Source organism: Erinaceus europaeus, chromosome 7 (genome assembly GCF_950295315.1).
Source record: "Erinaceus europaeus chromosome 7, mEriEur2.1, whole genome shotgun sequence".
NCBI classification, from domain to species: Eukaryota; Metazoa; Chordata; class Mammalia; order Eulipotyphla; family Erinaceidae; genus Erinaceus; species Erinaceus europaeus.
Genome location: NC_080168.1, coordinates 94,705,856 through 94,730,417, shown reverse-complemented (window position 1 = coordinate 94,730,417; position 24,562 = coordinate 94,705,856). Strand labels below are relative to the sequence as shown.

At 40.0% G+C, this 24,562-nt stretch overlaps 1 protein-coding gene across 3 annotated transcripts in view; it reads right to left on the bottom strand.

Annotated features, from left to right (window-relative positions):
- BEST3 (bestrophin 3) overlaps window positions 1-24,562 on the bottom strand; it is a 62,414-nt gene that overhangs the window by 29,868 nt on the left and 7,984 nt on the right. For all 3 annotated transcript variants that reach the window (XM_060194948.1, XM_060194949.1, XM_060194950.1), the window contains 5 exons: window positions 16,407-16,561; window positions 13,719-13,796; window positions 13,464-13,616; window positions 9,310-9,390; window positions 7,539-7,690 (listed from right to left, as the gene is read on the bottom strand). In XM_060194948.1, coding sequence (XP_060050931.1) covers window positions 7,539-7,690; window positions 9,310-9,390; window positions 13,464-13,616; window positions 13,719-13,796; window positions 16,407-16,561 — 619 coding nt within the window. The remainder of the gene's footprint in view (window positions 1-7,538; window positions 7,691-9,309; window positions 9,391-13,463; window positions 13,617-13,718; window positions 13,797-16,406; window positions 16,562-24,562) is intronic.

Below are 24,562 nucleotides of genomic sequence, written 5' to 3'. Positions count from 1 at the left end.
TCTCTGTCTTCCCCTCCTCTCGCCATTTCTCTCTGTCCTATCCAACAATGATGACATTAATAACAACATTAACTACAACAAAAAAAAACAACAAGGGTGCCTCTCCTTTCCTCTCCCCGATCAACTAGGAATACCAAAGGAGACCACCTGGGACTGAAACAAGACAGGACTAGAACGACTACAGGAACCCACCAAAGCACTGGTGAGTGCAAACACGTGGCTGGTGACAGAGAGGAGCCTAGGGAGAGACTAAGTGGCTGGTAACAGTCCGATGGTCTATCAGTTGAGACACCACCTCCAGTCTGTTCCACCAACAAGGGAACAGCTGAAGGGAGGAGAGGACTCCCTGGAGACTCACCAAGTGCAACCCTGAGTCTCCATTGCTACTGCCCTCAGAATCTTGAGCAGCAACAGGGAGGTACATCGGGGGACAGGATCTAATCAGGAAATACAGGAGAAGACCTATACCTCCGTGGCATAGCTGTGGGGCTGTGAAAGTCTCTTAGCATAACCACCGGACTATCTCTGCCACACCCTCCCTTATCTCTTGGTCAGGAGTTAGTGATTAAGTTAAGAAGCCTACTTATAGTTAGAAGCCCTCAAGCTCCCATAGCCTACAGAGAAGAAAAAAAAAATTAAAAAGGGGCTTTTAAATCACTGAGCTCCAAATCAGGGATTAAAATACTATTGAAACAACTATTAACTTCCACCACTGTGAACCCTTTAATTACCTTACTTAGACACAAGTCAATCCAGGAAATAGTGATCAGTAATTTGAAAAGTACTAAGAAGGGAACTCATAACATAATATATAAAATGGGTAAACCAACAAGAAGAAATATTGGATAAACTAACCAGGACAACAGTCCAGCTAAAAGCCCCCCAAAGGGTGAAACACAAAATAACAAGTTCAACATCCAAACATTAGCTAAGGAAATAATCACAGGAGTGAGTAAAGAGTTTGAAAAAATTGTAATCAGAAATACAGGAACAACAAATGAGACTCTGGAAGAAAACACTAACTATCTCAAGGTTATTAGAGAGCTGAAAGCTGAAATAAGTGAGCTAAGAACACAACTAGCTGAACAAGCTAAAACAGTATCAGAACAGGGAAACAAAATAAATGAACTCCAGAAAACAGTGGAGGGGACAGAGAATAGAATCAATGAGACTGAAGACAGAATTAGCAAGATCGAGGACAAATTAGAGACAACTAAAAAAGAAGTAAGAGATCTCAAAAAGAGATTAGAGATGCTGAAAACAACAACAGAGACCTATGGGATGACTTCAAAAGAAACAATATACGCATTATTGGCTTACCAGAAGAAGAAAGAGACGGTGGGGAAGAAAGCATTCTTCAGGCCATAATAGCTGAAAACTTTTCTAGTCTAGACAACATCAAAGACATAAAGATTCAAGAAGTCCAGAGGGTCCCAAACAGAATTAACCCAGACTTAAAGACACCAAGACACATCCTATTTAGAATGGAAAGGAATAAGGATAAAGAAAGTATCCTGAAGGCTGCAAGAGAAAAACAGAGTCACCTACAGAGGAAAACCCATAAGATTAGCAGCAGATTTCTCCACACAAACGTTACAGGGCAGAAGAGAATGGCAAGATATCTATCGAGTGCTCAATGAGAAAGGCTTTCAACCAAGACTACTGTATCCTGCTAGACTGTCATTCAGACTAGATGGAGGCATCAAAACCTTCTCAGACAAGCAACAGTTGAAGGAATTAACTATCACCAAGCCTTCCCTGAAAGAAGTTTTGAAAGGTCTTCTATAAACAGTCAGACCATCAAAAATAGGCCATATATCAGAACACTCTAAAAACTCTACAAGAATGGCGTTAAAATATCTTCAGTCTTTGATATCAATAAATGTCAATGGCCTGAATTCACCTATTAAAAGACAAAGTAGGAAGATGGATCAGAAAATACAACCCAACAATATGCTGTCTACAGGAAACACACCTAACTCAACAAGACAAACACAGACTTAAAGTGAAAGGTTGGAAAACTATCATACAGGCCAATGGCCCACAAAAAAGGGCAGGAACAGTTGTTCTCATATCTGACACAATAGACTTTAAAATAGATAAGATTAAAAAAGATAGGAATGGACACTACTTAATGCTCAGAGGATCAGTCAATCAAGAGGACTTAACAATTATAAACATCTATGCACCCAATGAGAAGCCATCTAAATACATCAAACGTCTACTGAAAGAGCTACAGCAATATATTAACAGCAACACAGTCATTGTAGGGGACTTCAACACCCCACTGTCTCAACTTGACAGATCATCCAGGCAGAAAATCAATAAAGACATAAGGAAGCTAAATGAAGAGATAGATTAAACTAGAATTATTGGACATTTTCAGAGTCATTCATCTCAAGAAAATGGAATACACATTTTACTCAAATCCACATGGGTCATTCTCAAGGATAGACCATATGTTAGGCCACAAAGATAGCATAAGCAAATTGAAGAGCATTGAAATCATCCCAAGCATCTTCTCAGACCACAATGGAATTAAACTAACACATAACAATCAACAAAAGATTAGTAATAGTCCCAAAATGTGGAAGCTCAACAGTATACTTCTTAACAACCTCTGGGTCAAAGAGGAAATCAAGGAAGAAATCAAAATGTTTCTAGAGTTCAATGAAAATGAAGACACAAGCTATCAAAATATTTGGGACACAGCTAAGGCAGTACTGAGAGGGAAGTTCATAGCTATCCAAGCACACATTAGAAAACAAGAAAAAGCACAAATAAACAGCCTGATTGCATGTCTTAAAGACCTAGAAGAAGAAGAACAAAGGAACCCTAAAGCAACCAGAAGGACAGAAATCACTAAAGTTAGGGCAGAAATAAATAACACTGAGAATAAGAAAACCATACAAAAGATCAACGAAAGTAAATGTTGGTTCTTCGAAAGAGTGAACAAAATTGACAAACCTTTAGCCAGACTCACAAAACAAAAAAGGATCCAAATAAATCGGATCGTAAATGAAAGAGGAGATATCACAACAGACACTGCAGAAATTCAACATATCATGCGAGGCTTCTATGAACAACTATATGCCACCAAGCTAGAGAACCTGGAAGAAATGGATGATTTCCAAGATACCTACCAACTTCCAAAACTAAGTAAAGAGGAACTAGATAACATGAACAGGCCCATCACAGCTAATGAAATTGAAACAGTTATCAAAAAATCTTCCCAAAAATAAAAGTCCTGGACCAGATGGTTTTACAAATGAATTCTACAAACCTTTCAAAGAAGAACTAATACCTCTACTTTTAAAAGTCTTCCAGAAGATTGAAGACACTGGAATACTCCCTGCCAGCTTCTATGAAGCTAACATCACTCTGATACCAAAAGCAGACAGGGACACAACCAAAAAAGAAAACTACAGACCAATATCTCTGATGAACATAGATGCTAAAATACTGAACAAAATTCTAGCCAACCAGATACAGCAGTATATTAAAAAGATTGTTCATCATGACCAAGTGGGGTTTATCCCAGGCATGCAAGGTTGGTTTAATATACGTAAATCAATCAACGTGATCCACCACATCAACAAAAGCAAGACCAAAAACCACATGGTCATATCAATAGATGCAGAGAAAGCCTTTGACAAAATACAGCACCCCTTTATGATCAAAACACTACAAAAAATGGGAATAGATGGAAAATTCCTGATGATAGTGGAATCTATATATAGCAGACCTACAGCTAACATCATACTCAATGGTGAAAAACTGGAAGCTTTTCCACTCAGATCAGGTACTAGACAGGGCTGCCCACTATCACTATTCAACAGAGAGTTGGAAGTTCTTGCCATTGCAATCAGGCAGGAGCAAGGAATTAAAGGGATACAGATTGGAAGAGAAGAAATCCAATTCTCCCTATTTGCAGATGACATGATAGTATACACAGAAAAACCTAAGGAATCCAGCAAGAAGCTTTTGGAAATCATCAGGAAATACAGTAAGGTGTCAGGCTACAAAATTAGCATTCAAAAGTCATTAGCATTCCTCTATGCATACATTAAGCTAGAAGAAATTGAAATCCAGAAATCAATTCTTTTTGCTATAGCAACAAAAACAATAAAGTATCTAGGAGTCAACCTAACCAAAGAAGTGAAAGACTTGTATACTGAAAATTATGAGTCACTACTCAAGGAAATTGAAAAAGACACAAAGAAGTGGAAAGATATTCCATGTTCATGGGTTGGTAGAATCAACAGCATCAAAATAAATATACTACCCAGAGCCGTCTACAAATTTAATGCTATCCCCATCAAGATCCCAAGCACATTTTTTAGGAGAATAGAACAAATGCTACTACAAATGTTTATCTGGAACCAGAAAAGACCTAGAATTGCCAAAACAATCTTGAAAAAAAAGAACATAACTGGAGGCATCACACTCCCAGATCTCAAATTGTATTATAGGGCCATTGTCATCAAAACTGCTTGGTACTGGAATATGAATAGACACTGACCAGTGGAATAGAATTGAGAGCCCGGAAGTGAGCCCCCACACTTATGGACATCTAATCTTTGACAAAGGGGCTCAGATTGTTCAGTGGGGAAAGCAGAATCTCTTCAATAAATGGTGTTGGAAACAATGGGTTGAAACATGCAGAAGAATGAAACTGAATCACTGTATTTCACCAAATACAAAAGTAAATTCCAAGTGGATCAAGGACTTGGATGTTAGACCACAAACTATCAGATACTTAGAGGAAAATATTGGCAGAACTCTTTTCTGCATAAATTTTAAAGACATCTTCAATGAAATGAATTCAATTACAAAGAAGACTAAGGCAAGTATAAACCTATGGGACTACATCAAATTAAAAAGCTTCTTCACAGGAAAAGAAACCACTACCCAAACCAAGAGACGCCTCACCAAATGGGAGAAGATCTTTACATGCCATATATCAGACAAGAGTTTAATAACCAACATATATAAAGAGCTTGCCGAACTCAACAACAAGACAACAAATAACCCCATCCAAAAATGGGGGGAGGACTTGGACAGAATATTCACCACAAAAGAGATCCAAAAGGCAGAGAAACACATGAAAAAATGCTCCAAGTTTCTGATTGTCAGAGAAATGCAAATAAAGACAATAATGAGATACCACTTCACTCCTGTGAAAATGTCATACATCAGAAAAGGTAACAGCAGCAAATGCTGGAGGGGGTGTGGGGTCAAAGGAACCCTCCTACACTGCTAGTGGGAATGCCAATTGGTCCAACCTCTGTGGAGAATAGTCTGGAGAACTCTCAGAAGGCTAGAAATGGACCTACCCTATGATCCTGCAATTCCTCTCCTGGGGATATATCCTAAGGAACCCAACACATCCATCCAAAAAGATCTGTGTACACATATGTTCTTGGCAGCACAATTGTTTTTTCTTTTTTTTTTTTTTAAGATTTTTTTATTCCCTTTTGTTACCCTTGTTGTTTTATTGTTGTAATTATTGTTGTTGTTATTGATGTTGTCATTGTTGGATAGGACAGAGAGAAATGGAGAGAGGAGGGGAAGACAGAGAGGGGGAAAGAAAGATAGACATCTGCAGACCTGCTTCACCGCTTGTGAATCGAATCTCCTGTAGGTGGGGAGCCGGGGGATTGACCTGGATCCTTCAGATCCTTGAGCTTCGCGCCACGTGCGCTTAACCCGCTGCGCTACCGCCTGGCTCCCGGCAGCACAATTTGTAATAGCCAAAACCTGGAAGCAACCCAGGTGTCCAACAACAGATGAGTGGCTGAGCAAGTTGTGGTCTATGTACACAATGGAATACTACTCAGCTGTAAAAAATGGTGACCTCACCGTTTTCAGCCGATCTTGGATGGACCTTGAGAAAATCATGTTAAGTGAAATAAGTCAGAAACAGAAGGATGAATATGGGATGATCTCACTCTCAGGCAGAAGTTGACAAAATGAGATCAGAAAAGAAAACAGAAGTAGAACCTGAAATGGAACTGGCGTATTACACCAAAGTAAAAGACTCTGGGGTGGGTGGGTGGGTGGGGAGAATACGGGTCCAAGAAGGATTCAGAGGACCTAGTGGGGATTGTATTGTTATATGGGAATCTGGGTAATGTTATGCATGTACAAACTATTGTACTTACTGTTGAATGTAAAACATTAATTCCCCAATAAAAAAAAATGAAAAAAAAGTGGAAAAAAAAACAAGGGCAACAAAAAGGAATAAATTATTAAATATTTTAAAAAGTCACAGTTTATACAATAAATTATGCAGCATTTCCCAGAAGAGTCAAAGCTTTCTTTTTCCCCACTGCTGTCTGTGATAAGGTGTTTTCCTGTGGGCCTTTTTTTTAAAAAAAATATTATTTATTTATTTATTCCCTTTTGTTGACCTTGTTGTTTTATGATTGTAGTTATTATTGTTGTTCTTATTGCTAGGACAGAAAGAAAGGGAAGACAGAGATGGGGAGAGAAAGATAGACACCTGCAGACTTGCTTTACCACCTGTGAAGGGATTCTCCTGCAGGTGGGGAGCCGGGGTCCTCGAACCGGGATCCTTAAAGCCTGTCCTTTCACTTTGCACCATGGGTGCTTAACCCACTGCCCAACTCCCCCCTGTGAACCTTCTGATACAAGGGATGCTAAGTCATCCAGTGTTCAGTTGTATAGTATATGTCACGGGGAGTCTGAATGGATCTGCTCAGACAAGACATAGCAGCAAAGTGAAATCCAGCAGAGGTGTTGTTAAGGGGATTCCAATGAAAGAAAGGCAAAGGTGGAGAAGGAAAGGATCACCCTTTCCTTTAAACATACTCAAGGTGCTCCCACCCCCAAATTAAAAACTTAAACAAGAAATGCCATTACTCTCCAATTCATGTTATTTTATTGGCTACACTCCTATTGGTTCCTCCACCAATCCAGAATTCTCAAAAGTGGCAGTCTGTGGCTGGTTCATGAGCAAAAGAATTTCTGTATTTAATTTTTTTTTAAGACATGAAAATGCCCCAGTGTGGGGGAGGGTGGGTGGTGGTAGTATGGATGAGACGACTGGTCACATCTCAATAACTGCAGGTTGGGTGGGTGATGGGCACATACAGATTTCTTTTTTCATGCCTTTTTTTTTTGTCTTTCACTTTGGTGCAATACAACAAACCCAGTCCAAATTCTGCTTTGTATTTTCTTATTTTTCAACTTCATTATTACTATTATTACTGATTTAATAATGATCAACAAGGTTGTGGGATAAGAGGGGTACAATTCCATACAATTCCCACTGCCAGAGTGCCATATCCCATCCCTTCCATTGGAAGTTTCCTTATTCTTTTCTTTTAAATAATTATTTTTTAAAAAGATTGTCTTTATTATTTATTGCACAGAGACAGCCAGAAATCACTTTGCGCTTTGCACCACATGCACTTAACCCGCTGTGCTACCACCCGACTCCCCAACTTACTTTCTTTTTTTTCCCCAACTTACTTTCTTAATATTGATGATTGAAAGAAATAAACTGCACTCACCCCATTTGAACTGTTGATCCGAGAAAGGAGGGGATGCAGTAGTCAGCTGCTGCCAGTGTGTATGGTGGTCGAGCGGCAGAATCATCCCAGTAAATGTCCTTCTTCATCTTGGGTAAACTCATGTGCATTTCATCCACAGCTAACAGAGACACCTACAACCGCCATGAGATGGTTAGAAAAATTCAGATGTGATTTGTATAGAGAAAGAAAGTTCAGTGCCAGCATGAGGATGGGATTGAGAGAGGGGTAGAACAGAGTCTGGAGGAGTAAGTATACAAATGTCTGCAGGTCACATTGTCTGCGATCAGGGCTGAGGCAGAGAGCTGTGGGTGCCATTGGCCACACAGGAACTCTTGACAGGGCGTCTAAGGCTAGAAAACTGCCCACACTGGCCCAGAGTGAAGCTGCTTATGTGGACCCTCTTTTTTTGCTCAGAGCTACTGTTATTGCTGGGGCTTGGTTTCCTGCACTACAAATTCATGGCTCCTCTGGCTGTTTTTTTCAACTTTTTTTTTCTTCTTGTTTTGGATAGGACAGAGCAATTGAGAGGGCAGGGGAAGCTAGAGAGGGAGAGAAAAAGATGGACATCTGCAGACCTGCTTCACCACTTGTGAAGCTACCCCTCTGTAGGTGGGGGGGGGTCTCGAACTGGGATCCTTGTGGCTTTGTGCTATGTGTGCTTAACAGGTGCAATAGCTCCTGGCCCCCTATAAAATCCAACTTCAGATATTACAGGAAGAGTTTCAATATCCAAATTCTGTTGACCCCATAAGCACATTTATACTTGACATAATCCCTAATGTATGTTTATGTTTGGGTGTTTGAGGAAGGACGTCAACAAGTCTGTACTTATTGGGACTCTAATGATCTCTCCTCTAGACTTCCACAAACAGATGCATAAATTATTTACCCTCCAAGAATCCATTTTTTTTGACCATCCAATTTTTAAAATTAATTTATTTATTCATGAGAAAGATAGGAGGAGAGAAAGAACCAGACATTCCTCTGGTACATGTGCTGCCAGGGATCAAACTCAGGACCTCATGCTTGAGAGTCTAGTGCCTTAACCACTGCGCCACCTCCGGACCACGAGCATCCAATTTTTACAAAGCGTGAGTGGCCTAGGCATTATGCTTCCCCTCTCACAGACTTTCAAAAATGATCTGCATTGAAATGCTTGGCTTTTAAGAGTTGACTAAGTTCTTGAAACAAATAGACATATTGGAGGCTTTTATTTAGTCTGTTTCTCAGGGAAGAGGAACATGGAAGGAAGAGTCTCTCTTCCTGGTTCTTTAAGAGAAACTTCTCTGGGATAATGGCTCAGGGGAAAAAAATCTCTGGGGCCCAGTTGGAGCCATTTAGGCTGGTTTGGCTCACACTCCAGTGGCCACTTGCTGGACAGCTGACTCTAGAACCTATGTCACATGAGTTTAAAAACTACCATCAGTTTTGGCTGCCATTTTATGTCCCTAAGAACTCCTCTGGAGGGTATCAGAACACGGATTGAGAATGATTTGAAATACTGCTCTGTGCTGCAATGCCAGAGACTGGAGAGAGCTGATAAAGAAATGTGGCAAGAAAACTGGCTGAATTCCTATCCAAAAGGGATACAGTATCACTAGAACTGACAACACACAGCACAGTGAGAACTCTTTCATGTGTGGTTAGAACTCTGAAGTCCATGGGGCCTGCCTTCAGAGTGTGTTTCCATTGGACACATCACAAGTGATTTATTTTCCATGCCTGCAAAGGGAAGAAATACTTCTCTGACCTGCAAATTTCGGTCAATGCACCAGTTAGTTTCAAAGTCATCATCATCTTCTCCAAAAGGGTTGATGAGCTGCTCAGCCACCTGTATGGAGAACACAGAGTCAATCTGTCATGATTCTTGGGAAGAGAAAGAATGAGACTCGAAGGCAGTGCCTGCCCATCCTATTCTCTTTTGCCTTTTTTCAGAGTATGAAGCTTACGGGGAGTGGGTTGTTTTATAGACAGGTAATTCATAAACAATCAAGCCCTCAACCCCTGAGTGAGGTGCCTCACATGGGCATGATCTCCAGAAGAGGTTCAACTGATGACAATGCAGCTTTGTCCAGGAGAAGCCACAGATTGTTTAGTAGCCAGATGCTCGCCTTTCACACAAATGAGATCAACGTGGAAGGCCCTGTTCTCAGAACTGCTTATCATCTCAAGAACAAAGAGACAAAAGGCAAACGTGGGGAAGGCTGAACAGCAAAGATAGGCTTAATAACTAATGCAAGGGGCTGGGTGGTGGTGCACTTGGTAGAGCATACACATTACACTGTGCGAGGACCTGGGTTCAAACTCCCAGTCCCCACCTGCAAGGGAGAAGCTTCAGGAGCAGTGAAGTAGTGCTGCAGGTATTTTTCTCTCTTTCTCTCCCTCTCTAAGCTTCTCTTCCCTCTCAACTTCTCTCTGCCTCTATTTTAAATAAATAAATATCTTTAAAGAGAGAGTCAAATATAATGAAAGAAAACAGTACAAGGAGATTTAACAATTATTAGACATAACTGCCAAATGAGTGAGTGAGTCAGAGAGCTGGAATTTGTTTTATCTCAGCTTTACCTGAAAGGATTTACTGCTATCAAGTAAGTTAGTTTTTCTGCTGGGAGAGGTTTAGCTTCTTATCACATGTATTTTAATAGTGGATCAATATTAAATGTTCTTTTAAAATTTTTTTAAAAAATCTTTATTTATTGGATAAAGACAGCCAGAAATCAAGAGGGAAGGGGTTGATAGAGAGGGAGAGAGACAGAGCGACACCTGCAGCACTGCTTCACCACTCACAAAGCTTGCCCCCAGCAGGTGGAAACCGGGGGCTTGAACCCACATTCTTGCACATTGTAATATATGCGCTCAACCAGGTGTGCCACCACCAGGCCCCTAAAATTAAATATTCTTACCATGTTCCTGGATTGAATAGCCTTCTCAATGAGATATTTATGTCAGATATGACTCACCTGTTATTCTCCCTCTTCAATAATTCTCTTTGATTTTTACAATTTCTTTTATTTCTATTTCTGTGGTGTGTGTGTATTGTGTGTATGTAATCTTTTACGTTGGATAGAGGTGAGAAAAACTTATATAAAATAAGTATATAAAATAAAAAAAATATCATTGATTAGTTGGGTTTCTAGATTCTGAGACCCTTTGGAAGAAAACAATTTCTGTTTATGGTTTAAGATTTAAGTCAGAATAGTTGTAGAATGGTTGTTCTCAACCTTGGCTGAACATTATAACCACCGAGAGAGCTTTTTAAAAAGATGCCTGGGTTCCTCTCTCCCCTGGTTACTGATAGAATGGGTGTGGGTTTGAGCCTGAGCATCAGTACTGAGTAAAACTCAAGAGATTTTAATGAGTGGTCAGAGCAGAGAACCATACCTTAGAGTATGTTTTTTTTTCTTTTATTTCTATTTTTTTTTGATAGGACAGAGAAATTGAGAGAGGAGGGGAAGATAAGAGAGGGAGAGAGGATAGACACCTGCAGACCTGCTTCATTGCTTGTGACTGGAAGATAGTTCACCCAGTAGGGGGTGGCCTAGGATTGGACCCTGGGGCCATGGAAGGAGCCACAGCACTTTGGTCTTTGATCTCTCTCCTCCTCTCTCTGTTTCTCTTTCTTTCTCTATGTGAAATAAAAGGGATGATGAAATTGACCTGAGAGTAGTGGAATATACATGAGTAAGGATGGTGCCTTAAGGAAAAAAACTTAGGTTGGTGTATTACACCAAAGTAAAAAACTCTGGGGTGGGTGGGAGGCAGAGTACAGGATGACAGACCTAGTGGAGGTTGTATTGTTATGTGGAAAACTGGGAAATGTTATGCATGTACAAACTATTATATTTACTGTCGACTGTAAAGCATTAATCCCCCAATAAATAAATAAAGAAAAAGAGGGAGTTGGGTGGTAGCACGAGGCGTGAAGTGCAAGTACCTGAGTAAGGATCCTGGTTCGAGCCCCCAGCTCCCCACCTGCAGGGGAGTCGCTTCACAGGTGGTGAAGCAGGTCTGCAGGTGTCTTTCTCTCCCTTTCTCTATCTTTCCCTCCTGTCTTCATTTCTCTCTGTCCTATCCAACAACAATGACATCAATAACAACAATAATAACTACAACAACAGTAAAAAACAACAAGGGCAATAAAAGGGAAAATTTTAAAAAATTAAAAAAAAACAAGGAAAAAAAAACTTAGAACAGCTCTGGGGAAAGGGTAATAAAAGACCAGAGTGATGCAACACTTGGGTTGATTATAATGACTCTGTTTATGAAAATAGTCTACTTTTTTCTTTCATGGGAAACCAGAGCTATTGATCTCTCTTGGCCTTTCCCTCTTAAATGGGGAAAAATAATTAAGAATCATTGTCATCTGGTGAAAATTTTTTTAGCCATTTGTAAAGGACATGCCTTTACTCGTTGGAGCAGAATTTGAAATGCCAACACATTTATTTTTAAGTGAAAGCATCTGCAGGGAAAATGCTGCAGAAACTCGAAAGGTCTTGTTCATGCATGTTAACATAGGCTGCTGTTTGGAAGGTCAGAAATTCAAAAATTTTATTATATGAAAGTCATTTTCAGGCTGTCATTAGATTTTTATGTACTCAGTGAAGTCATTGTCTACTGCTCTTGGGGGGGGAAATGGGAGATTGAGAGGGAGAGGAAGACAGGCATCAGGTCTCTGATGTTTCCATCTGCATTTAGGGAAGGTAGATGACCTCAGATGAATCAAATAAAGCCCGCATTGGTGGTTGGATAAGTCTGTCAGTGCTCTGACCTGCTTTTAATTTTTTGGTAAAGAAAATGCTATTATCAGTCTTGGTATTTATGGTTTTGATTCTGGTAAATTCTTTTTGGTGTCTCAGTTCTGGTTTTGAAAATGGGGGGGGTGGGTAGTTTGGGAGGTGGCACAGTGGCTAAAACATTGGATTCTCAAGCCTGAGGTCCTGAGTTCAATCCCTGGCAGCACATGTACCAGAATGATGTCTGGCTCTTTCTCTCTCTCCTTCTATCTTTATGAATAAATAAATAAAATGCTTTAACAAAGAAAAAAGACTTAGAAAAAGAAAATGGGGGGAGTTGGGTGGTAGTGCAGCAGGTTAAGTGCAGGTGGCACAAAATGCAAGAGCTGGCGTAAGGATCACAGTTCGAGCCCCAGGCTCCCCACCTGCAGGGAAGTTGCTTCACAAGCAGTGAAGCAGGTCTGTAGGTGTCTATCTTTCTTTCCCCCTCTCTGTCTACCCTCCTCTCTCCATTTCTCCCTGTTCTAGCCAATAACGCTGACATCAATAACAATAATAGCTACTACAATGAAACAAGGGCAACACGGGAATAAATAGATAAATATTTAAAAATAAATAAATAAAAAGAAAGAAAAAGAAAATGTGGTGTGTGTGTGTGCCTTTAATGTGAGATTTCAGGGAGTTGCAACGATTTGTAGAATTGGGCAGAACCAACGTAATAATACAAGATCAGTACTTGTGTCTTGTGTACAAGGCTTCTTATTTATTCCTTTTTACCTAGCTGCATATTTCAGTGTAAAATATCAAAGCAAGGTACAGTTATTGCTTTAATTATATTGCTATAGTCCGTACAGTTATTGCTTTAATTATATTGCTATAGTCCTAGTGGGAGCACATAAAAACTTTCAAAAACCAGTAGCCATAAAAGAGCAACTTTGTAATTTCTCTGCATCTAAATAAAATGCCGCGGAATGCTGCAATATGGTATTCACCACATCCCTGTTGTTTTAATCCCTGGTTGACAAGGACTGACATTTCTAAGCTATTAAATGTTAAATCTACTTTTGACTCATGGATAGTTTGCTAGAGACCCTGGGAGGCACCAGTGTGCAGAATTTGGAACATGACGGAGATTATAGAGCAGGATACAGGTGCTGAGACTGTTGGCTACCTTGAGCCATCCTGCATAGAAGAAGAATTGCAGGAGAGTAAAGACTGGAATGTAAAGATCTAAATCATGTCCTGCATAGCCTTTGCTGGGATCCAAAAACTGGCGTCCAATCAGACACGCGAAGAAGAAGGTGTAGACGGCCAGAGTGACAACCTGGAATAGAGAGAAACCTGAGTGAGAGCACCGTGCTGGCTGCCCACAGCAATGCCAAGGTGGGCGAGGAGGAATTACAGTCACATGCACGGTCTTTGATACCTGGGTGTAAACCAGCGGAATCCCAACCCAGTCGTAACCGAATAAGAGGCTGCACCAAGAACGGTATCGATTCATTTCCTAAGCCAGAGACAGAGGAAACACAATTTACTGGTAATGAATATTTATTGGGTTTTGGAGTGTGGCCATGCTTTTCATTTATATCTGCAAATGGATGAGACACACTTTTTTTTTTTTAAAAGGCAAGTGATTGTTTAATGTACAGATTAAAAAAAGAAAATAACTCTGAAAATAGCAAGCCATGAACATCATTCAGCAACGTGCAGAGGATGAGCACAGTCAGATATATATATATATATGACTTATATAATTAATCAATTTAATGCTATGTAATTAAGTTCTATATAATTAATTTAATATATATTTTAATTTATTAATGAGAAAGAAAAAAGAAGAGAGAAAGCCAGAGCAACCCTCTCTGGCACATGTGATGCCAGGGATCAAAGATGGAACTTCATGCTTGAGAGTCCAATGCGCTTAATCTACTGTGCCATCATATATATATATACATATATATATATATATATATATATATATATATATATATATATATATATATATATATGACAGGGGAGGTGGTGCGGATATGTATTTAACATCAAGATAAATCAGGACCTTAGAAAAATGTCCCCTACTCTACTGATACCATAATTCTCAAAATATATGTAGAACTGACCTAAATTGGTGATGGCCAGGAATTGTTAGTAATTTAAATGACAGTTTTAGTCATCTTGGTAAATTATGTGGAGAACAGACTACTTTCTCTACTTTTTTTTTTTTAATAAAAAGTACTCCCCCCTTTTAGTGGTTAATAGTGACTTACACGATTGTAAGACTACAGGATATAGTTCCACAGCACACGTATCACTAAAGTTCTCTGCCTTTGCTCACTCTAAGATAACCACCATAGTTCTCACAAAGTCTTAGAGAAAGTTCGTTTGTTTCTGTTTTCTTTCTTTGGTTTTGCAAGTTCATGTGTTTCAGTTCTCTAGATTCCACATGAGTGAAACCATCCAGTATTTGTCTTTCATCTCTTAGTTCACTAAGCATAGTCACCTCCAGTTTCATCTCATAGGCATGAAAACATATCTATTATAGATCTTAGAAAAAATGTAACGAAAAAAGAAAGAAAAAGAAAAAAGCAAATACACCCTCAACCTTTCCCCTCATAAATGAGGACTTTAGATGATTTTTAATGTTTTTAAAAAATGTTTTATTTATGGGAGTCGGGCAGTAGTGCAGTGGGTTAAGCGCATGTGGCGCAAAGCGCAAGGACCTGGGTAAGGACCCCGGTTTGAGCTCCCGGCTCCCCACCTGTAGGGGAGTCACTTCACAGGCGGTGAAGCAGGACTGCAGGTGTCTATCTTTCTCTCCTCCTCTCTGTCTTCCCCTCCTCTCTCCATTTCTCTCTGTCCTATCCAACAATGATGGCATCAATAACAACAACAATAATAACTACAACAATAGAAAAACAACAAGGGAAACAAAAAGGGAAAATAAATATAAAAAAATAATAATAAAAAATAAGGTTAAAAATATTTATTAAAAAGTTTTATTTATTTATTTATTATTGTATAGAGACAGAGAGAAATTGAGAGGGGAAGATAGAGCGGGAGAGAGACAGAGAGGCACCTGAAGCCCTGCTCCACCACTTGTGAAGCTTCCCCCCTGCAGGTGGGACTAGGGCCTTGAACCTGGATTCTTGCACACTGTATTGTGCGCTCTTAACCAAGTGTTCCACCGCCTGGCCTCTGTCTTTAGATTATTTATTTTGACAGAAAATATTTGTTTGGATCACAAAAGACTGAGATCTACAATTTTTATTTTATCTTATTTTATTTTTTAACTGCACTTAAATTCTTATCTAAGACTGTAATGAAAGAGTTCACATTAGTTTTGGGAGCTATGTTTAAATCATTCCTTCTGTTTAGCTTAATCTGAGCAGGCAGTCAGGGTACAAATCCATCTAGTATCTACATAAATTTGTTTCTTGGATGAGTCCAGGATTATTTCATTTAATGAAAACATAGTTGTGTTTTCTGGAGCACTGGAACTTAATGCTGGGCTATTTTGATTTTGAAGAATTGACTGTGGGGCAGCGGTAGATCGTATAATGATTATGCAAAGAGACTCTCCTACCTGAGGAGCCATAATCCCAGGTTCAATCCCCCTGCACCACCATAAACCAGAGCTGAGCAGTGCTCTGGTAAAAAAAAAAAAAAAAAAAATGACTGTGGTGATTTCTTGCTACTCCAGATTTTTTTCTTCCTCTTCTTCTTTTTCAATATTTATTTATTCCTTTTTGTTGCCATTGTTGTTTTTCCAGATTTTATTCTAAGATTCTGGAGCAAGGAGTGGAAAATAAACTTCATGGGCAGCAAATCTCCAGATCCCTTGGAGGCTATTGCTAATATGTCAAGGAACAACTTTCCAGCGGAGTCCAATACAAAGCCTAATTTTAAAGCAGTGTTTCCAAGCAACCACTACCCATTAATCTTAGTTGAAACCTGTATACTACTCTTGTTCTGCGTGTTCCAGGTTCTGGTCCTAGCCCAATATTTCTGGTTCATTTATCATGAACATTGAACAGAGGAGATTTACTGTGGCCTGACTAGTTGTCTCTTATTGTCTAACTGACATTTTATTACTGATGGTTTGCCATGTACTTACTGTCATCAGTGACTGCAGGTCAACACTGTCTCTGATTCTGCCTTCCTTCCGGGCTTTTGCTGCGAGATTTCCAAACCAGATAAATGGAACCCAGTATTTTAGATGAGGAGATTTGAGACGGTCAAATGATTTCCTTTCATCTGCTGTCATAAAACCTTTAAGCAGATAAAAATAATGATATATGAGCACTAATATATTCCCATGACTATCGTGGTGTCTACTAAGTGTGTGTAGGGTGAAGGGCTAGTAAAGAAGTAGAAAATGTTGTTTCCTCAAGAACTTTGTACTTGGGTCAAGATAAGGAGTGTGTCCTTGTGAGAGCACACCATTTTATATGACCATTTGAGGCCATCAGAGGCAGCAATCCGTAATAATAGAGATGACCTGCAGAAAGTACAGAGACACTAAACATGAACTAGAACATCTGGAAAAAGGTATCCCCCCCCTTTTTTTTTTTTAAAGATTTTATTTATTTATGAGAAAGATAGGTGGAGAGAGAAAGAACCAGACATCGCTCTGGCACATATGCTGCTGGGGATTGAACTTGGGACCTCATGCTTGAGAGTCCAAAGCCTTATCACTGCGCCACCTCCCAGACCACGAAATGTATTTTCTTTTTCTTTTTTTAAAAATATTTATTTATTTATTCTCTTTTGTTGCCCTTGTTGTTTTATTGTTGTAGTTATTATTGTTGTCGTCATTGTTGGATAGGACAGAGAGAAATGGAGAGAAGAGGGGAAGACAGAGAGGGGGAGAGAAAGACAGACACCAGCTGACCTGCTTCACCGCTTGTGAAACGACTCCCCTGCAGGTGGGGAGCGGGGACTCGAACCGGGATCCTTACGCCAGTCCTTGCACTTTGTGCCACCTGCTCTTAACTCACTGTGCTACCACTCGACTCCCAAAACGTATTTTCTTTATGTTCTAGTTTATCTATCTAAAAGTGAGAATAAGAACACATAGAATTTTCAAGCTTAATCAAATGAAAATGTAAACATAGCACTTATTGGCATACTGAGCACATGAATTAATGACTGTCTCCTGACAGCTCTCTTCTAAGTCCTCATCAGCCAGGTCCTCCTCTATGAAGTTTTCTTACATGCCTTTCTTCCTCCCCGGGGGTTTCCCTTCTTCACGGCTGCCACCAGTCTTCTCTCTTGTTTAGCATTATGGCAATGTCACACGCAAAAGTACTGCACTGCTAAGAACCTTTGGTAGGCAGAGAGCATGGTGCCACCACAGTCTCTATGGTGTTTGGTGCCTACTTGCAAAGAATTCTTGTGTGTATGGTCCAGTTTGCACAAGATTGCAGAGCCTTAGTGTGAAGGAGAGATGTTGATATCTGTCTCACAGGGATGTTGTTGAATTACTTGAGTCAACAAACAAATATCAAGAGGTTAACATAATGCTTGGTACATACATCATACTTAGTATGTGCTAGAGCACAGCATCTTATGTGAAATGTAAGTTATCCACTTGTCCCCTCTCCCCTATGTAGAGGAGGAAGAAGGAAGCAGACTTATTTAGTAAACATTTATTGAAATTTTACATATCTGGATGTGTTCATGCAAAGGTACACCTGAAAATCTTATTCTTTTCACTTAACATCTATTTATTTATTTATTTATTTATTTATTTATTCATTTATTGGTGGTTACTACTGAGGTCTCACTATTCCGGGCTGCCTTTTTTGGTTTTGTTTTGTTTTCATATATCTTATTCAAAGTAACATCATCTATGGAAGTCAAGTCATTGACTGATTGCAAGAAAGTCTCTAAAGAGCCAGTCACATCAATTCTGAGATTGTTTGTTATAAAACGAAATACCATCCTCACTAGCACCTGAGGCCATTTTCACCAGCCATCCATGAATGTGGTCATTCACCTCACCTCTAAGGCTGTGCTGTCCACAGGTATTGACTTCTCTCAGACTGGCAGCTGGCTGTCCCTCACACTATTTTACCTCCTGTACATGTCTTTCTCTCTGCTGTGCTCCCTCAGGCCTTACCCACACCCCCAATATTGCTATTTTATCTTGCCCTGCAGCTGCTTAGAGTCTCTGTTACTATTTTTTTCCCCTTCTGCCTGGTTCAGCTCTGCTCAGCAATTTCCATATTGTGAATCCCAAAGAACTTCCCTTCATATTTCTAATCAGAGTAAAAGAAAAAAAAACCACACACACACACACACACACACACACACACACACACACACACACACACACACACACACACTCCATATACATGTCTGCATTTACTTGTGACTTGAACTGTACTGTGTGGTTCAATGGGAACAGTAAGGTCTGCAACATTAAGGGAACTTTGGATTGTCTTCAAGTCAAAGGACTGATGAAGTTCATTGATAAACAATATTCCAGGGAGTTGGGCGGTAGCGGAGCGGGTTAAGCGTGCAGGTAGCGCAAAGTGCAAGGACTGGCATAAGGATTGCAGTTCAAGCTCCCAGCTCCCCACCTGCAGGGGAGTCCCTTCACAGGTGGTGAAGCAGGTCTGCAGGTGTCTGTCTTTCTCTCCCCCTCTCTGTCTTCCCCTCCTCTCTCCATTTCTCTGTCCTATCCAACAATGATGACAACAATAATAACTACAACAATAAAACAACAAGGGCAACAAAAGGGAATAAATAAAATAAATATTAAAAAAAGAACAATATTCCAGTCACCGCTGACTTTGTTTGCTATATAGCTGGCATGTTGTTTTTTTTTTTTCTTGCTGCAAATGTCTTCACTTTTAAAACAGAGTGTGCAAATGAGGCTCACATTAGAAGGGGAACTCAAAGCTGTGAATCTCAAAACTTGAAGGCAGAAGGAGTTCATTGCCAGTTCTTTCTGAAAGCGAAAGTTATGCACTTAGCATTTGAACCCTTCTCAGAGGGATGACTTCTGCAGGAAGATTTAAATATGCCTGGCTCATTTTCCTCCCTGTAGTCTCCAACTGAATGGAGTGAAGCCACTTGATTGAACTGCAGCTGTTCTTTAAATTAAATGACAGAGGTTTAGAAATCCCTGTCAGTTGGGAAAGACAAGGGAAGGCAAAAATGAGATTGAAAGAGAGAGAGGGGGTGGAATCACACTGTGAAGACACTGTGTGTAGCAGTACGTTAAAACATTAAAAAAAATTTTTTTTTTTTTACTAAGAACTACAGTAAGATACACAAGATTCACAAAACAATTGTCGGCCCTTTGACATGAGGCATTCTCTATTCTGTCCTATTCCATGCCATTCCATTCCATTTTCATGAAAAATATTGGTTGCATTTAATGATTTAAGAACCCAGTAGGTGAGTAACAAGTCCTGGTTTGAAAAAAACTAAAGTAGGATATAGTTAAGTAAAACCAGTATCTGGGGATAGCAGTGCTGAACAGAGAAACACCTCGAATTTCCCAACATGACCAAAATATCTCTAATTGAACATTCCCTTGCTCCTAAAAAATTCATTTGAGAGTTTGCTGCCTTCTACATATGACACACAGGAAATAACATAGGAAATTAATGCTCTTAAGTCCTCACCAGTCCAGGTTACCTAGAGTTTTATTTGATTCTTTGAGTAGATCTGAGAGAATTTGCAGACGAAATAGAAGGACTTAACTGGATGCACCCTAGCACAGGGAATCCTAAACTTTGTTACGTATTAGAAAATTCTGGGAAACCCATATTGCACCTCACAGCTATTGAATTCTAATATCTGGGAGTGGGGTTGGAGTGAGTATTTATTTTTTATTTTGCCTCCAGGGTTATTGCTGGGGCTCAGTGCCTGCACTAGGAACCCACTGCTCCTGGAGGCTATTTTTTTCCTTTTGTTGCCCATGTTGTTTCATCATTGTTGTGGTTATTATTATTGTTGTTATTGATGTTGTTGTTGTTGGATAGGACAGAGAGAAATGGAGAGAGGAGGGGAAGACAGAGATGGGGAGAGAAAGACACCTGTAGACCTGCTTCAACGCTGGTGAAGCAACCCCCCCCCCCCATGGTGAGGATCTGGGGCTTGAATGGGGATTCTTGTGCTGGTCCTTGCACTTTGCACCATGTGCACTTAACCCACTGTGTTACTGACCCAGAGTGAATATTTTTAAAAGATCTGTAGTGGTTGCTACTTGCAACAAAGTTTGGGAACAATGACCATATTACAATACAGGCTGGTCATGTTAACATTTTTGTTTGGGTTAAACCCTTTCAGTGCTTCTGGGGAGCTTTTTAAAAATATGGATTGCTCCTGGTTGAGCACACAAGTTACTATGTACAAAGACCTGGGTTAAGCCCAAGGTCCCCACTAATTGGGGGAAAGCTTCATGAGTGGTGAAGCAGTGCTGCTGATGTCTTTCTCTCTCCCTCCCCCTCCCTTCTCAACTTCTCTCTGTTTCTATCCAATAAATAATTTTTTTTTTGGTGGATTCCTACATCATAAGCCTCTGGTTCTGCAGGTTGCTGGGACCTACAGTTTAAATCTAAGTACACTCAACAACTCAGTGAATGTGGCCTGTGATCATACTTTGAGAAGCACTAAGCACACAGCCTTGATTTAACTCCTAAAGCAGAACTACAGGGCCTCCTTCAAACACTGACCAGCTGAAATTGCCCATCCATGGCACAGACTCAAGGAGGGCTTGTTCTACTGTGCAGTTTCACTCCTGTACAGAGCAAGTTCAAGTCAGTGAGTCAAGTTTCACTCACAGAATGACGTTCTGTCTGTTCTGGGATCATCATGTGAGACTATAGAGGTAACTGACTCAGCCTGTAAAAGTTCAGCCAACAGAGGAAATATTGGCACAGTTTTTGAATGAATACTGCTATCCCCTGGATCATCTCTCCTGTAACACAGAGCAGCTGGAAATTTCAAAGGAACCAAGAAGCCCCAGAGTTATAAAATGTACCAGGAAACACTCCCACAGCAGACCACAGGGCATAGAGTCAATAGTACAAAGAATCTATTTGATTTTACTTCTCACAAGAAGGCCATAGATTAGATGATCTAAGCACAGGCCTAGACTTCCAGTCACTGTACCTAAAGTTAGAACTTTTATCTCAACAACCACTTGACAACTAGACTTTGCTTCATTGAATTAATGTCTGTTAGCCTTAAGTGTTGCTAAAAATTCTGGTGGGGCCTCATAAGGCTCTCTCTTGTCATAGACAAAGTCCAAGAAATTTCATGTGAAGATTTCAGGGCTTCAATAAAAGAAAAGAGAAGTGTTTTTCAAATTTTGTCCTCAAGCCACACTACTGGCTACCAAGTACAGGAGGAAACGGTTTCAGTGAAATAGAAATATAGCATTGAGATAAGAAGTTTCATTGTAAATACATTTGTGCTGGTCTCTGAAAATGATTCATGTCAGAAAACACTTATAGTATATTTTTCCTGAGAGTTGGGGACAGGTACCATGTTTGTTCTTGCTTATAGTTACAGATCATTGTTAGCACATTACCTGCATATAATACAGATTAAATAAATCTTTATTTAAAAAATTTTTAATATGTATTTATTTATTTTACTTTTTGTTGCCCTTTTTAAAATTATTGTTGTAGTTATTATTGTTGTTGTTATTGATGATGTTGTTGTTGGATAGGACAGAGAGAAATAGAGAGAGGAGGGGAAGACAGAGAGGGGGAGAGAAAAACAGACATCTGCAGACCTGCTTCACCGCTTGTGAAGCTACTCCCCTGCAGGTGGGGAGCCGGGGCTCGAACCGGGATCCTTAGTCAGTCCTTGAGCTTAATCAATAAATCTTTATTAAATGAGCATATACATTATGGATTTAGCTATCCTTCTTTCCCTCCCTCCCTCCCTCCCTTCCTTCCTTCCTTCCTTCCTTGCTTCCTTGCTTCCTTGCTTCTTTCTTTCCTTCTTTCTTTCATTGGTTTATCACTAGGGCTCCATGGTTTATCACTAGGGCACTAAGAATTCACCAGTCCCAAAGGCCTCTGCCTTCCTTCCTTTCATCCTCCCTCCCTTCCTTCCTCCCTCCCTCTGTCCCCCCTCCTTTCTTCCTTTTTTCTTTTCCTCATTCCTTCTAATTTTTATTAGATATGGCAGAGAGAAATTGAGAGAGGAGGGGAAGATAGAGAGAGGGAGAAAAAGACACTGGTAGTCCTGCTTCACTGTTCGTGAATTGTTCCCCTTGCAGGTGGGAATTGGAGGCTCAAATCCAGGCCTTTGCACTTGGTAATATGTGTGCTTAACTGGGTGTACACCCCCCTTGCTCTCTGGAATGGCTGGGGGTATTGGTGGTATTGGTTGGAGGAAAGAGAGATATTCCAATATTCCAAAAGCCTTGAAAAGGGAAAAAGACTAGATACAAAATATATGACAAACATTTGTACAAGTTTGACAAGGAGCAAGCTTTGGCATTATGAAAAATATACCTACCTAAAAGCAATGAAATCACACACACACTTCCCCTAGTCATGTCATCACATCTACTTGCCCCTCAAGCTTAAGCACAACTGGACTTCTTTGAGCTCATGTCTGACCAGAGGCCTCCAAGGTCTCTCTATTGCCAGCCAGCCTGGCTTCCTCCCAAAGCACTTTTAATATGATGGTGACACTAAGAGGATGAAATTTGCTTTGAGAATTGGCTTGGCATCCAACTCCTAGCAGAATGCGCTGTCTTTATTCCAAGGATGCATCAGAACTAGAAAAATATCACCTTTATTCACTAAGTAAATTCTAGCTCTCATCAATCTGGAACATGTCAAATTTTTCTTGTTTGTTTTTGGGTCTTTCTTTAAAGGTGTATGAATTTGATTCCTTAGACATGAGGGTAAGAAAACTAATTTATGGGCACTGGGAAGATAGCATAATAGTTATACCAAAAGACATTCATGCCTGAGGCTCTGAGGTTCCAAGTTCAATCCCCAGCACCATCATAAGCCAGAGCTGAGAAGTGCTGTTAATCTATCTATCCTCGTCTCTTATTAAAATAAATAAATGAAATATTAAAAAGCAGCTTGCAGTGTTGAACTTTAAAAAAAGAAAAAGGGGAGTCAGGTGGTAGTGCAGCAGGTTAAGTGCACGTGACGCAAAGCGCAAGGATCAGCGTAAGGGTCCCGGTTCGGGGTCCCAGTTCGAGCCCCTGGCTCCCCACCTGCAGGGGGACTCACTTCACAAGAGGTGAAGCAGGTCTGCAGGTGTCTGTCTTTCTCTCCCCTCTCTGTCTTCCCCTCCTCTCCCCATTTCTCTCTGTCCTATCCAACAACGATGACATCAATTACAATAACAATAATAAATAACTACAACAATAAAAAAACAAGGGCAACAAAAGGGAAAATAAATAAATATTAAAAAATTTAAAATAATAAAAAAAGAAAAAGAAAACTAGTTATGAAGTAGCATTTCTCCACTTGACCATTCTGAAGCAGTGTCCATATTTAAATTAGGAGGGGAGGCTAAATTTATGATTTTATTGGTTTGACATAATATACCTGTATTATGCTAGACCATTCATATACTCCCCACCTGCATCCTCCCAACTCTCTGCATCCTATTATTTTCTCACATTTTACTCTCCAATTCACTCCCTTTTTTCCTTATTTCCCACCTGGCTTTCACAATCATCTGATCATGGTAGGTTAAGAACAGCTGGAATGTCATATCAAATACATCTTTTCAGGTCTGTCTTTTTGTTTAATATGATTTCACTATCAAGAGCAATAATTCACATACACTATGTGCTAGGTATTATTGCACTTAGTTCCTACAGATTCATTTAATCCTTGTGACAAGTCCATGAAGTATATGAGATAAATGGTAGTATAAATTACTGTGGACTCATTTTTTGCTTCAGGAAACCGAAACATAGAAAATAACTCCCATGAGGTAGCTAGTAAGTAGTAGGGTCAGGATTTAAGCTCTTACTCCATGATTTTAGTCACCATTGATATTGTACATTTAAGAGGGCAAGACCATACCAAAGTAAAATAAATTGATAAATAAATAATTCGGGAGCCGGGAGGTAGCACAGCGGGTTAAGAGCAGGTGGCACAAAGCGCAAGGACCCTAGTAAGATCCCGGTTTGAGCCCCCGGCTCCCCACCTGCAGGGGAGTCGCTACACAAGTGGTGAAGCAGGTCTGCAGGTGTCTGTCTTTCTCTCCCCCTCTCTGTTTTCCCCTCCTCTCTCCATTTCTCTCTGTCCTATCCAATAACAA